Consider the following 13,955-nt stretch of genomic DNA (forward strand, 5'->3'; position numbering starts at 1 on the left):
CCGACCTTTTGTTGACGACCCGAGGACGAACAGCCTCCACAAGAGAAGGGTACTCCTCCCGAATTCTACAGCCCTCAAGCCATCTGTCCGTCCGAAGAGGGTCTTGGCGCCGTCGCCAATCCTCGACGAAGTAGCAGCCTTGAAGAGATCTCTCACCTCAGGAGTGGTTTGGACGGCAAACTCCTTCCAAGGTTTCGAGTCATCCACACGCTCGAGCCACAGGCACCTAGCATGGAGTGCCGTGTTGAGGAGACCAAGATTGGGGACGCCCAGCCCCCCCAACTCTTTCGGCCGGCACACCATGTCCCACGCCACCAGGCAGCTGCCACCATTAGCCTCCTTACGCCCTTTCCACAATAAGCCGCGGCAGATCTTCTCCACTCCCTTGAGAATCTTCGCCGGAATATCAAGCCACATCATCGAATAGACTGGCATGGCAGCAAGAGTCGACTTCACGAGCACCAACCGCCCTCCTTTGGACAGGAGCGGGGCTTTCCACGAAGCCACCTGGTTGCCCACCTTGTCAACCACCGAGCTCAACTAGGTGGCGGTGACTCCGGATGCCCAGGGGCAGCCCCAGGTAAGTACAAGGGAATCCACCCACCTCGCAATGAAGCAAGGAACCAACAAGGGCCTGCTGCTCCGGAGAGCAACGAATGAGGTGAGCCGAGCACTTAGCGAAATTGGTGCGCAACCCGGAGGCCACCCCAAAGTTGCTAATGATGGTCGAGCAAGCCAAAAGGTCCTTCCGCGTCGGTCGCAAAGAAGATAACCACATCATCCGCAAAGATGGATGTACGATGACGACCGAAACCACGCTCCGCGAGGCAGGAAAGGAACCAGGAAAGGAACCCATGCCTTGCCGCCGCCTCAAAGGAGATCATGTAGGATGTCCATCACCAGGAAGGAATATGGGGTCCCCTTGACGAAGCCCACAACGGTGGAGAATGGTTTCACGTTGTGGGAGAATGGTTTCACCAGGGATCCCATTCAGCAGTCCCCTTGACGAAGCCCACAACGGTGGAGAATGGTTTCACCAGGGATCCCATTCAGCAGCACGCGGGTGGTGGCCGTCGAGAGCAAGCCACAAATCCAGGATTTGAAACGAGGGCCAAACCCGCGCTTTGTACCCACTGCTTGAAGCTTGCTCGCTTTCGAGGAACAAGCCTGCTTCTTTCCGATTCTGATTTAGTTCTGCGAAAACAGAATTTTAGTTTATACTCGCAGTGCCTGTTACATGTCCGAGCGGTTTGTTTAAGGTGTTCAGTTGATGTATCCATTTTAAATGCCAGTACAAGCAGGTCCCTCCTCCAGTAAAATCTTGGAAGAGGGGGACGCATCTTCCTGCGGAGAAGACCCATCTTTGCTGACGAGGACTTCTCTCAAAACAGTACCTTGCCTATGCTCGGTATTTCTCTTTCCGTTCCGCGCGTAATAAAGGGCACCGAGTGAACGTGGGTTTCTAATTCTATCTCTGCGTACCGAGCGCTCTCTCGAGGCCAGAGCGCGTGCATCGCAAGTTATTTCGTAGGTCATCTTTGCTAATCTTATCTTGAGACCTCTGCTTAGGCATTTCATCACGTACTTACATAGATAGGAGCGGCGAGCTAGGTAGAACAAGGAAAACTCCAAACCAGGTAAGCACACAGGGCAAGCTTGTGATATTAGCAACAACGACCTACATCACTGAAACATGCAACAGGAGACAGGAACGACGACACTGGGACACATGAACACAGCACAAGCTGCAGACCAACTACGTACTGACTGAACCCATGCGCGACCGACCAGCTATCACAGCATTGCTACAGCGGCTGGCTAGGGAGGGACGTGCACTACTTTTTACACGGGACACCCTGACTGACCGACCATCAGTACCTAAAGCTAGAGCAAGCACAACGCATGATCATACCAAGATATGATCGCCTACATGCGTGCACCAAGGTACGTGGAACTACATTATTCAGTTCGTGGACACTTCTAAAGGTAAGCTAACACAGACTTGCTGCCATATAGGATATAGCTGACGGAGGCACAGATATGCTGATCTAGGACTTGGTCTTGAACTTGGACTCGTCGATCTCAATGCCCTCCCTAGCGGCGCGCTCCCCGCCGGACTCCTCCATGGTGCTCAGCCCTCCCTTGCGCCCCATCTCGCGGTACCCTTCCTCGCCCAACTGCTCCTTGCGCGTCTGCCCGCCGCGGCTGCGCCCTGCGTACATATGCACATCGACAGTACACATTACACAATCGATCTCCGGGGTTTGCGTATAGTACTGCGTATAATACAAGTACGTACCTTCGGCGAGGTGCTCCTGCGCCTCGAGGTTGTGGCCGCCGGTGCCTCCGGGGACGACGGTCTCACCCTCGCGGGCCTTGCGGTCCAGCTCCGACCTCTCCTGAGCGGACGCCATCGCTAGCGCTACTTGGCCGGCTACTACTTCAACCTGAACTTGGAAACTAGCGTGTGTTTGTGTTTCTTTGCGTGATTCTGATGCTGGTGAATGGTGACGGAGTTGCTAGCAAGTGCCGCCTTTATATACCCGATCAGGAAGTGCGTCACGGGGCCAGGAGCCGGCGCGTGTGCGCCAACGCGCCGGATGGTGTCCGCGTGTGCGGACACGTTTCGGGCGAGGGTCTGGAGGAGGAGCGACACGTGTGACCGTGCATGGGCAAACGCGCGCAGGGCATGGCCATCTATCCGAGGAAGCGCGCGGCCGGTGATTGAGCTGCGACACCTGTGTTTGTCCTGCGCTGTCGTTCCGTTGGCACGTACTAGATCGGCCGGGGATTGAGTCACCGCTCTTTCCACACCTGACCGTTTTAGATCGGCGGCCGGTCGGAGACCAGGAACGGGCGCTAGCCGTAGCTATATTATTCCAGGATTCTCTTTAGGGCTAATTCAGTTACGATGGGGACGAGTGAAATTTTAGTTCGTCTTAGCTCAATCTTTCTCCAAATCCTTTTCAATCCTTTCAATATCGGTGCCAATGGTGATCATTCATATTTAATGTCGGCTTATATCACGTGCCACGTTTTATTGACCATATTATTTCTGAGAGTTTACATCTTTCGTTTCATAATACATCTCATATATATTTATGCACTTAAATAAATGCAGTTTTCCTTTTTAGTGTCGAGTCATTCTTTTTTTGAATGGTGACCATTCATATTTATTTAAGAGTTGATAGGTGTGAGCAGTATTTGGCCTGGTGTGAAATTATGGAATGAAAAAAAGTAGTACTTTCAGGGCATTCATCTGTTATGTGCTTTATGGCGATAACGACTTTAACTTGAGCTCTGGTTTCTAGTGCGTAGGGTCTCAACAAATCTGATCCTTTTATTACTTTGTGCCCTGCAGTATTTGTAAAACAACATTTTTAGGCTTTCTTTATACTTGGCCTATCGTTAGACAATGTAAATATCTTATAGACCGTCCTACTTTGCATGGTGAAAAAAAAGTGACCAAGAGAAGACCTTCGACGGGTATAAATATTATAGTTTTGCTTAGTTGGGAGTTAGAAAAAGAGAAAATGGTCGTAAATTAACGGCTAGCTACAATGAGAGCTTCTAGAAACTCCATGCGTGAGATATGACTCATGTTTATATCTAACTACGGTACATGTTAGCTACTTCCTCTGTTCCATGTTAACTGACTCAACTTTGTCTAAATATGGATGTATCTATCAAAAAAATGTCTAACTACATGTAATATTTCGTCACTTAATATGGTACGGAGGGAGTATTAAACTGACTAGAAATCACATGGTTTACATGTAGGCTTCTGTTGGCAATACGATTATTCTTATTATTATTCTTGCTCTTAAACTGAATATGTCGATGGGCTTTCAGTGAAACACACGATGACATAAGGACAGGTGGATGGGCAATGTGCACAATGTTACGGCTTGTTATGAAATAAGATGACGCTCCTATTATAATCTCTAGGGTTGGATACGGTAATTGTCTGGGAATTATGAAGTAAGATGACGCTCTTAGTGATATTCTGTAGGGTTAGATGCGGTAATTGTCTGGGAGTGTCCAGATCGAAATAGATTACCAAGTCCTTGTCAATGCCTTCAACAATATTTACTATAGAACGACTATCCATTTCTTTTTTTTATTCTTGCCAAGTCCTTGTCGATGTCTTCAACAATTTTTTTTATTCTATTAAAGAAAGAGGCACGAGCTGGCAGTGAAGGAACATTCTAACCTCAAACATGAACTCCAAAATACCAACGACCAAAAACTTGCGAACAACAAACCAAAATTTGCAAAGAAAAGTGACATAAAAATCACTCAAGATACGGAATAAAGATACAAATCTAAGTATCTAACTGCCGAAGAGAAATACTTCCTCGAATTCATACTACTTGTTCATATTATTTGTCTCAAATTTGTCTAAAATGGATGTATCTATGTTTAAAAACTCTAGATACACGTATTTCGACAAACAGTGAGTCGGAGGGAGTAACAAAAATCACTCAAAATCGATAGAACTACATATGAGAAATAGATAACCAAGAAAAACAAGACCGTAAAATTTACACAAACTAAAAATATAAGAATGTTTTTCATTTATTGTTCACAAAGGTTCCAACCAAAAAGATTGGAGAACTCTTCTGTCATTACTAGAACGGTAACTTTTTGACCCTCATGGTACCCTTTGATGCTCCTTAGTTCAACCAAATGAAGAACTAATGTTTTAATGATACAACTTTTTAAGAAATTAGTTCATTTGTTTGAACCAATGAGGGACAAAGGGTATCCTGAGGATCAGATCTCTTTTATTTGAGCCTTGGTCCATCTAAACTCATGTGTTCCAGAAATCTACATGAAAATTTGATCAACCTAAAATACTGCAAAACATTTCTTGCGGCGAAACCACCTAGAGCTTGGGAGCGGGGAGGCTATGGCGGCCTCATCGCCCCCGGTGGCACCTTGCTGCCCGCCTACATGGCGGCGATCCTTGACCTTTCCACCATGGAACGGTGCCCTCCGGCGCCTCACACGCCAGGGGCACCGAATGGATCGGATAGGACGCGCCCCATGGAGACACTGGACCTCTCCACCATGGAACGCAAGCCAAGCTCGCCGGCCGCCACGGGTCATCACAGGTCTGATGACCCCCACTCTGCTCAAGGTATGGATCCTGACCATCTTGATAGGATCTCGGGTATTCAACCGCGCCAAGAACTTTGGCGCCGGTGGCGCATGCCCATTACTGTTCCGGCTACCTGACTTCTTCATGGTTGCATCCTTTGGTCGATGCAAGTATCGGCTTACCGATATCTCTGTGGCCAACCTCCTTAATGCCTGCTTGGGTGGCGTTCCTGAGGATATTAGAGCGATCCATCTTCGTGATCGCACCTTCCGATTCTCGGTCACCAGTAGATTTATTGGCTTCCACATCGCCAAGCTTCTCTCCTTCACCTGCTCGGCATTTGTGGTCTTCTTTCATCTTTGGGGCTTCGGTGGACCCAATTATGTGAAGGAATTCGAGGACTGGAGCTTGGAAGAGAGGAATCTTGGACTAAAGAGAGGAACTCTTGAACTACTCCTAAGCCTGCTGCCAAGATCATTGGTACAAATGTGCTCACGGGTGCGAACCAGGTGCCGATTGGCAGAAAATCTGTTTTTCAGCGACTTGATTCACCTCCGATGTCACCTTGGTCTGCCACCAAAGAGCAGGATTTGACAGATTGTGGTTATTCACCTGCTGCCATCGAGGCCTCCAAGCAAGACTACCTGAGAAGATGGCGTGCTAAGCAAGGGATTCAAGACACTGTCCCATGCTCCACAGTTTTTGGAAGGCTCCGTTTCCTGTGCTCCACACCCTCGAAGGGTCAGAATTCAGTTTTTCCAGCGGATCACTTTCCTGCCGGCACCGGAGACGAACGCCGACATCTCCAATGGTCGTCTGAGTAATGGCGTGGTTAGTAATGAGCCGAATATTACTGCCCCAAACTTTCGGCCCAATACTGTGCACATTGATGAGCCGGGTTACTCCTTGGGGGCGGAATCACCGCAGTGGGCCACTGATGGGCCGAGGCCCAATTGCACGAGATGTTTGCTTTCTGGACACACTTTCAAGGAGTGCAGGCACGCCATTCACTGCCGGTATTGTCTCTGACCTGGGCACATTTTATAGGTATTGCCGTTGACGTGTCATAGATGAGAGTTGCAATTGCACTGATAGCGCACATGTTACTGGGTTTTCCATTCGGTCTAAATTGCCGGCACCTGCTATTTCTGACTGGCCGGATGGATCTGTTGCTACGTGGTTCAGATCGACGACTGGAGAGCACCGAGCGAATGCAGCTCCGGTTTTTACCACCTTTGCAGCTTACTCTGCTTTTATTAATGGGAATAAACCCAGCTCCCCTCCCGTCAAATCACCGAAACCCCCTCCCTCCGTGACCACCGGCGACTCCGGCGAAGCTCGCGCTTCACCGGCCATGGCGAACTTCCCCGTCAACCCCGCACGCTTCATTCCCGGGCTCTATGATGTTATCGAAGTCCCGGGCCATCCTCAATAGTGCAGGTTTCACCTCTCTAGTCGCACGGTGGCCAAGAATGAAGACATCGCCATTGCGACCATCGAGCCACCCCTCCCACTGGACGAGCCCTTCCTGAACATCGAAGGTATCATCAATGCTCTTCTCGACCACCTGGGAGTTCATGCAGATGCTATTGAAAAATGCCCACTTGGTGATGCCTATGTCAGACTGATGTCAGCTAGCATTAGGGACTGGTTAATCCTCCACAGTCCACATCAGCATAATAACCACTTGATTAGCTTCTGTGAGCATAACAAAGGAATCAATTGTAGAGCATTTAACTTTAATCAGGAAGCTTGGTTCATGCTGCTTGCTTTTCCTTTTAATAATTGGACATACGAGAACATCAGTTATGCAGTTGCTGATTGGGGGAGATTAGTTCACTAGGACAAGGTTGCTAGCACATTAGCTAGAGTGATTATTAAAGTTATGGTTGCTGACCTCAGTCACATCCCATTTAGCATTGTGGTCACTGATGGGGATGACATGCAAGGAGAATCTTGGACTGTCCCTGTCTTTATACTTAGTCAGAGACTACTTGGTGGGCAGCCATAGGATGAGGATTTACCACCTCCTAATGGTGCTACCCCACACCCATTACCTACTTTGGAGTGGCATGAACAGCCTCAGCAGCCTAATTACCTGAGTTCAATGCTGACTGGCACCTCCAGCTCCCCCCAAATTTGCATAATGTGCTTATGCAGGGGCATAACATTGATATGTTTGCTGATGACAATGATCTTATGCAAGCTGACAATGCTCAGATGGTGGAACAAGCTATTACACCAGCTCCTCAGATTCATATCTTTGATGTTGCTGCTGATGATGATCATATGCAAGCTAATAATGCACAGATGTTGGCTGATCTTGATGACCTGAATGATGACAGTGAAGTCACACTTTCTCTGAGTCTCAATGCCCCTGCTAACAGTTCCGAAGGCTCCACCAGTGTTAACCTGCATAATCACCAGGTTGATCAGAACATGACTGTGGGAAGGGTGGAAATCCCTGAATTCTCCCACTCTCCTGATGTGTTCACATGTCTCCAGGCCCCCCACCTGACCTATCCACAAATGGAAAAGCTCCATATTTCAGGTGAAGGTATTGAGATCTGGAAGAAGCACTATTACAAGGAGCAGCCTGATGATTAATCAGTTACCATTCCAGGGCCATGGATTAACTTCTTTACAGCCATGTTGATGTCACTTGAGGAATTTGAGTGGGCCAGGAAAGTTCTTCGATCTAATATGTGGCAGGCATTTTTAGCTGGACAAGAATGCTTTAGATCTTTTTCTATTCCTGAGAGATGCCCGGCTAACACACCTATTTCCTGTAAGCTTTAGGACAGAGTGACTGCTAATTGCTAGGGTTTCACCACTGCACAGGCATACAAGCACTTGGCTCTCTCTGATAAACCACATGCATCCACTTCTACTCTTAGGGTCAGGAAAGCTAGAAAGCCACCCACTGTGGTCACAGAAGTGAGAAGGAGCCCTAGGCTCAGCAAAAAGCAGGCTGGATTTAAGCACAAAAGCTGCATTGATAGAGATTGCTTAGCATGCTTTGCCATCCCACCCAAAGTGTCCAAGAAAATTGTCAGAAGCCTTAGTGAGAGATTTGGTCTGGTGACTGAAGAGAATTCACACACTGATGAATCCATCCCCAATAACCCAGCATTGCCCAATGATAAAGCTGCCCCCAAGAAGAAGAAGCAGAGGAAGTGAGTCATGTCAAAAAGAAGTGAGGTGCTGGAACCTGTGTTTATGGTTTCCTTTTTTTTAATAATAGCTTTTGTTTGCATTATGCTTTTACCTGTAAGCAATCCTACTATGCTACTTGGTACATCAGTAGACCTCTGTGGTGGTTTTTATTCACTAAAGCAGCTGAACCTCAGTCTGCTATATTTTGGGTGCAATATGCATCGTCCCCATCTGTTTCTTTATGAGTACACAGGACTGAAAAATTCTCACTTGGAACATTAGGGGACTTAATGGGCAGGACAAATGGGTACAAGTCCAGAAGAAGATTGAGGAAAGTGGATGTTCCATCATTTGTCTGTAGGAAACTAATAGAAGAATTGTGGATAATCACTTTATCTGTAACTTCTGTCCTAAAAGGTTTAACAAATTTGCCTAGCTACCATCCAGTGGTAGGTCTGGTGGTCTCCTTACCATTTGGAATGGTACTAAATTATCTCGCACGTCGGTAGATGTTACAGATTTCTCTTTATCTGTGGAATTTAAATGTACCACTTCCAATAAAACTTGAACCCTCACTAATATATATGGCCCTTGCCCTGATGAAAGAAAGGTGCAGTTTGCTCACTGGCTCCAGAATAATACTATCCCTGATCATGTTGAGGGGCTCATTGTTGGGGATTTTAACTATATTAGATCACCAGATGATAGGAATAAGCCTGGTGGAGGCATTAATGACATGTTGTTGTTTAATGGATGTATAAATTGGCTTGGATGGGTGGAAATACCCATAAAAGGGAGAAAATTCACCGGGAGCAACTTGCAAGACAATTCTCTGTTTGAGAAACTTGATTGGTGTTTTACCACCATGAGATGGATAGTTAGATATCCTATGACTGAGGCTTTCTCACTTGCTAAAACAACATCTGATCATGTCCCATATGTTGTTAAAATTGGTACCAACTCACCCAAATCTCAGATCTTCATATTTGAAAACCATTGGATGAATATTCCTGGTTTCTTCAGCTTGTTGCTGATGTGTGGAACAAACCTTCTTTTATCACTGCAGCTGACAAAAGAATTGCTTCTAAACTGAAAGAACTCAAAAAGATCATGAAGAATTGGACCAAAATCAAATCTGATCTTGACACCTAGATTGATGAGCTCAATGAACGCATTCTTCTGTTCGACCATATTGAGGAAGTCAGGCAACTCACTGACAGAGAAGCCAAGCTTAGGAATGATTGTAAGAATCATCTTCAGAAATGCCTGGACACAGATAAATCCTACTGGAGATGAAAACTCTAAGTTCTTCCACTCCTTGGCCACTATTCAGAACCGTATGAACAAAATTTCAGTGATCAAACGTGATGATGATTCATTGGAATATGAACATGATGGCAAGGCCTCACTGTTCTGGCATGCTTTTAGGGACAAACTGGGTAAATCGGATGGTTAGCATATGATGTTCCCTCTCGATGAACTTTTGCAGAATGCCCAAGACCTCAGCTTGCTTGAAGCACACTTTTCACATGACGAAATTGGTCAGGTAGTTCAGAACCTCTCAAATAATAAATCTCCTGGTCCAGATGGATTCAGTAATGAATTCATGAAGAGATGTTGGCCCATAATTAAAGATGTTTTCTATGACCTATGTCACCAGTTTCACAGGGGGGGAGCTTACTTTGGAAGTATTAACACCTGCTTCATTTCTCTCATCCCCAAAAATAACAATGCCATGAGTATGAATGAGTTCAGGCCAATCTCCCTGCTTAACTGCACACTTAAGCTTCTGACTAAACTCCTTGCTAATAGGCTTCAGGACTGCATCATGCAACTCATTCATCAGAATCAATATGGCTTTATCAAGTGCAGAACTATCCAAGATTGCCTTGCATGGGAATTTGAATGCATCCATGCATGTCATAAAACTGGTGAGGAAATTATCATCCTAAAGTTGGACTTTGAAAATGCCTTTGATAAAGTGTAGCATGCTGCCATTTTGCAAATCCTTCAGGCTAAGGGTTTTGGAAGTAAATGGTGTAGTTGGATCAAGTGTATTCTGGATTCAGGTAGTTCACAAGTTCTCCTCAATGGTATTCCTGGGAAGATGATCCACTGTAAAAGAGGTGTAAGACAAGGAGATCCACTTTCACCACTCCTTTTTGTGTTAGTTGCTGATCTCTGCAAACCATTCTGAACTATGCCATGCTACATGGTCAGATTGCCAAGTCTATTCCCACTACTGAATGTCCTGATTTCCCTGTTATTCAGTATGCTGATGACACCCTCATCATCATGCAGGCTGACACCTCACAACTGCTTCTGCTGCAAGACATCCTGTTTCAATTCCATGCCTCTACTGGCCTAAGAGTCAACTTTCAGAAATCTACTCTTATTCCCATCAACCTTCAGACTGACAGGGCTGTGGAGCTTGCTGCTATATTTGGTTGTCAAATTAGGGCACTTCCTTTTACATATCTTGGTCTTCCAACGGGTAATACCAAGCCTAAAATTGTGGAATTTCTTCCACTAATCTGAAGAATTGAGAAGAGGCTCACTTGCTTTTCATCTATTCATATGGTGGAAGACTGCAACTAGTTAACTCTGTTTTATCTGCCCTCCCATCCTACTTTACGAGCACTTTTCTTCTTCCTGTTGGAGTGATCTCACAGATTGATAAATATAGAAGACACTGCCTTTGGCGTAGGCAAGACCTTACCAAGAAACCCCCCCATTAGCTGCATGAGAACTGGCATGCAGGCCTAAGAAGGAAGGTGGCCTTGGTGTCAAGAACTTGATGACTCAAAATAAAGCTCTTCTTATGAAGAATGCCCACAAATTCCTTAACCATATTGACTTGCCTTGGGTTCACCTTGTTTGGGAGCTGCATTATTCTCATGGCAACCCTATGACCCAATCCCCCAATGCCTCCTTTTGGTGGAGAGATATCCTGAAAATCTTGGACTCCTATAAGAACTTGGCCTCATGTACTGTCTTCTCTGGCAAATATGTCAGTCTCTGGAAAGATAGATGGTCCGATAACATCCTATGAGAGAGATGGCCTCAGCTGTTCTCATTTGCCCAGGATCAAGACATGTCCTTGCATGACATCCTTATCTCTCAGGACATGATTGGACTGTTTGCACTTCCAATGTCAGATGTTGCATTTGATCAGTTCAACCAACTTACTGACCTTATTGATCAGATTCCAGTATCCCAGCAGCAGGACGGCTGGGCACTCAGAGGGGTTGCTATTGGCTTCTCCACTGCCAAAGCCTATGACAGACTCATTGATCACATTGACATTCCTGCTACTCTAACGTGGATCTGAAATTCTTGTTGTCAAATTAAGCATAAATTCTTTTTATGGCTTATGATCATTGATAGGCTCAACACCAGGGGCATGTGATTACTCTTGTGTTCTCTGCAATGGCGTGCATCTGGAAAACGGGGATCACCTCTTCTTCCATTGCCAGTTCTCCATCGCGTTGATATACATATGTCCTGCATTCACTCCACAACACAATGTGCATCGTAACATCATGGGGCTCCACAACACAATGTGCATCGTAACATCATGGGGCTCAAGAGGCATCTGGATGTCCCATTCCATATGAAAATCGTTACCCTGGTTTGTTGGAGCATTTGGAGGACCAGGAATGAATTATTATCCTGGTTTGTGGGAGCATTTGGAGGACCAGGAATGCAGCTCCTGGTTTGTCAGAGCATTTGAAGGACCAGGAATGACTGCATCTTCATATCGGTGGCGGCATATCAAAGATTGGATTGGTAGATTTAGATGACATTTCAACGATGGCTCGATAATTTTTCATTATTGACATTGTGAATATTTTCTTTTCATATATAATTTTTCATTATTGACATTGTAAATATTTTCTTTTCATATATAATATATTTGTAATTATATCCACTGTTTTCCCTTGTAAAAAATCAACCTAAAATCTGGTCCGTACTTAAACGCTGTGTTTCGGATCATACGTGAATGCATCCATCGTATGTTGCAGACTTGTAGCGATCACAAATATTCCTGTTGCTTGAGGTATCTTGCTTGAACAATGCAAATCACGCAGAGCACGCAGATCAAACTTCTAGATCGGCACAACGTTACATTGGTGAACAACGAGCATCGAGGATACAAACTAGAACGACGCTTTTGGACAAGGCCATATACATACGAGATACTCCGTACATACTAGCTACAGCTAGCTGATTTGACTCAGACGAGGCACACATCGACACTTGCACTAAGAAAGGACACCTCACACCTAAATCACGCAATGATCACACCGTACATATATATGATCGCCTACATGCGTTTGTGCTTGCATACGTCAAGCCAGACCTGACCTACACTACATTATTCGTAACCTTGAAACTAAGGCAGGCAACCTACGTACACGGGCTGATCGACGGCCCTAACCGTAAGTAGCACTGGGATTCAGGACTTGGTCCTGAACTTGGACTCGTCGATCTCGATACCCTCCCTAGCGACACGCTCGCCGCCGGATTCCTCCATGGTGCTCAGCCCGCCCTTGCGGCCCATCTCGCGATACCCCTCCGACCCCATCTGCTCCTTCCGGGTCTCCCCGCCCTTGTGCCCCATCTCGCTGTATCCTTCTTCCCCAATCTGCTCTTTCCTAGTCTGCCCACCGCGGCTGCGCCCTGTGTACACATCAGCAGCAGCAGCAGCAGAGAAGTTAATTAGTACGTACTCCTACAATATCTAGTTTAAGGAGATCACGAAAGAAAGAAAGACAGAATGCATATGCTAGTACCTTGGGCGAGGTGCTCCTGCGCCTCGAGGGTCTTCCCGCCGGTGCCGCCGGGGACGACCGTCTCACCCTCGCGAGCCTTGCGGTCCAGCTCCGACCTCTCCTGAGCGGACGCCATCACTTACCTGAAACGATTAAGCCGAAATGGACGTTGGTGCGTGCGTGTGACTGCTCTTGTGTACCTACTCTACGCGGCTGCTAATTGGTGCTGATGATGGAGGAGCTAGCTTAGCCAGTGCTGCCTTTATATTAACCGTCGAGGAGGTGCGTCGCCGGGCCGGCCAGGAGCTGGCGCGTGTGCCACGGCGCGGAAGCACGCCTCGCCGCTCGGTGTTCATTGTGTATCGACACGCGTCAGGCAAGGCACTGGAGAGACGACACGTGCGGGCGTGCGTGGGCATGCGCCGGCATGCATGTGTGTGCGCCCACGGATGTACTACGGCGCTCGGCGCATGCATGGTTATCCGACGAAGCTGCCGGGACCAGCCCACTCCACTGCGTACGTTCTCCTGCACTTTCGTTCAGGCCGTCTCCATCAATTTGAGGCCCCGGTGCAATTTTTAAAATGAGCTCTAAAATTTGAGAAATTTCACGTAACTAACTAATATAACTGCAAACTGATTTTATTTAGCTAAGTACTTCCCGCTTCCACAGTTTTGCACTAAAACCACAAAAACTATTTAGAAACGGAGGGGTAGAATGTAGATGCAAAACCGATTAATCAGTCAGGCCTAGATTTAATTGTTTTGATGAAATTATGTCTAAGGATTATAAGAGTATTGACCTGATCGGTGGTTTGGCACTTGATTTTTATCTGGTCTCAACAATATAAGAAAGATTAGATCGAAGTCCGAAGTTGCAGAATCATGAGCAGGGTTTGTTGCTTGTCAAAATTCTCTTGC

The 13,955-nt window shown here is 46.5% G+C and overlaps 2 protein-coding genes across 2 annotated transcripts; both read right to left on the bottom strand.

Moving 5' to 3' along the window:
* Positions 1–1,650: 1,650 nt before the first annotated feature.
* LOC104582704 (em protein H5) lies at positions 1,651–2,494 on the bottom strand. The gene is made up of 2 exons (XM_010233211.2): positions 2,300–2,494; positions 1,651–2,212 (listed from the first exon to the last, which is right to left on the bottom strand). The coding sequence occupies exons 1-2, from the start codon at positions 2,412–2,414 to the stop codon at positions 2,049–2,051; spliced, it is 279 nt and encodes a 92-aa protein (XP_010231513.1). The 5' UTR covers positions 2,415–2,494; the 3' UTR covers positions 1,651–2,048.
* Positions 2,495–12,414: 9,920 nt separating this feature from the next.
* LOC100841330 (late embryogenesis abundant protein B19.3) lies at positions 12,415–13,254 on the bottom strand. The gene is made up of 2 exons (XM_010233212.2): positions 13,057–13,254; positions 12,415–12,943 (listed from the first exon to the last, which is right to left on the bottom strand). The coding sequence occupies exons 1-2, from the start codon at positions 13,169–13,171 to the stop codon at positions 12,720–12,722; spliced, it is 339 nt and encodes a 112-aa protein (XP_010231514.1). The 5' UTR covers positions 13,172–13,254; the 3' UTR covers positions 12,415–12,719.
* Positions 13,255–13,955: the final 701 nt, after the last annotated feature.

The sequence above is a fragment of the Brachypodium distachyon genome, chromosome 2 (genome assembly GCF_000005505.3).
Source record: "Brachypodium distachyon strain Bd21 chromosome 2, Brachypodium_distachyon_v3.0, whole genome shotgun sequence".
Classification (NCBI taxonomy): Eukaryota; Viridiplantae; Streptophyta; class Magnoliopsida; order Poales; family Poaceae; genus Brachypodium; species Brachypodium distachyon.

Bases quoted from the DNA above. Each gene is read 5' to 3' on its own strand.
- LOC104582704 (XM_010233211.2), bottom strand. From the start codon at position 2,414: ATGGCGTCCGCTCAGGAGAGGTCGGAGCTGGACCGCAAGGCCCGCGAG. The intron at 2,213-2,299 runs GTACGTACTTGT...ATATGTACGCAG, and splicing joins GCAGGAGCACCTCGCCGAAG to GGCGCAGCCGCGGCGGGCAG.
- LOC100841330 (XM_010233212.2), bottom strand. From the start codon at position 13,171: ATGGCGTCCGCTCAGGAGAGGTCGGAGCTGGACCGCAAGGCTCGCGAG. The intron at 12,944-13,056 runs GTACTAGCATAT...ATGTGTACACAG, and splicing joins GCAGGAGCACCTCGCCCAAG to GGCGCAGCCGCGGTGGGCAG.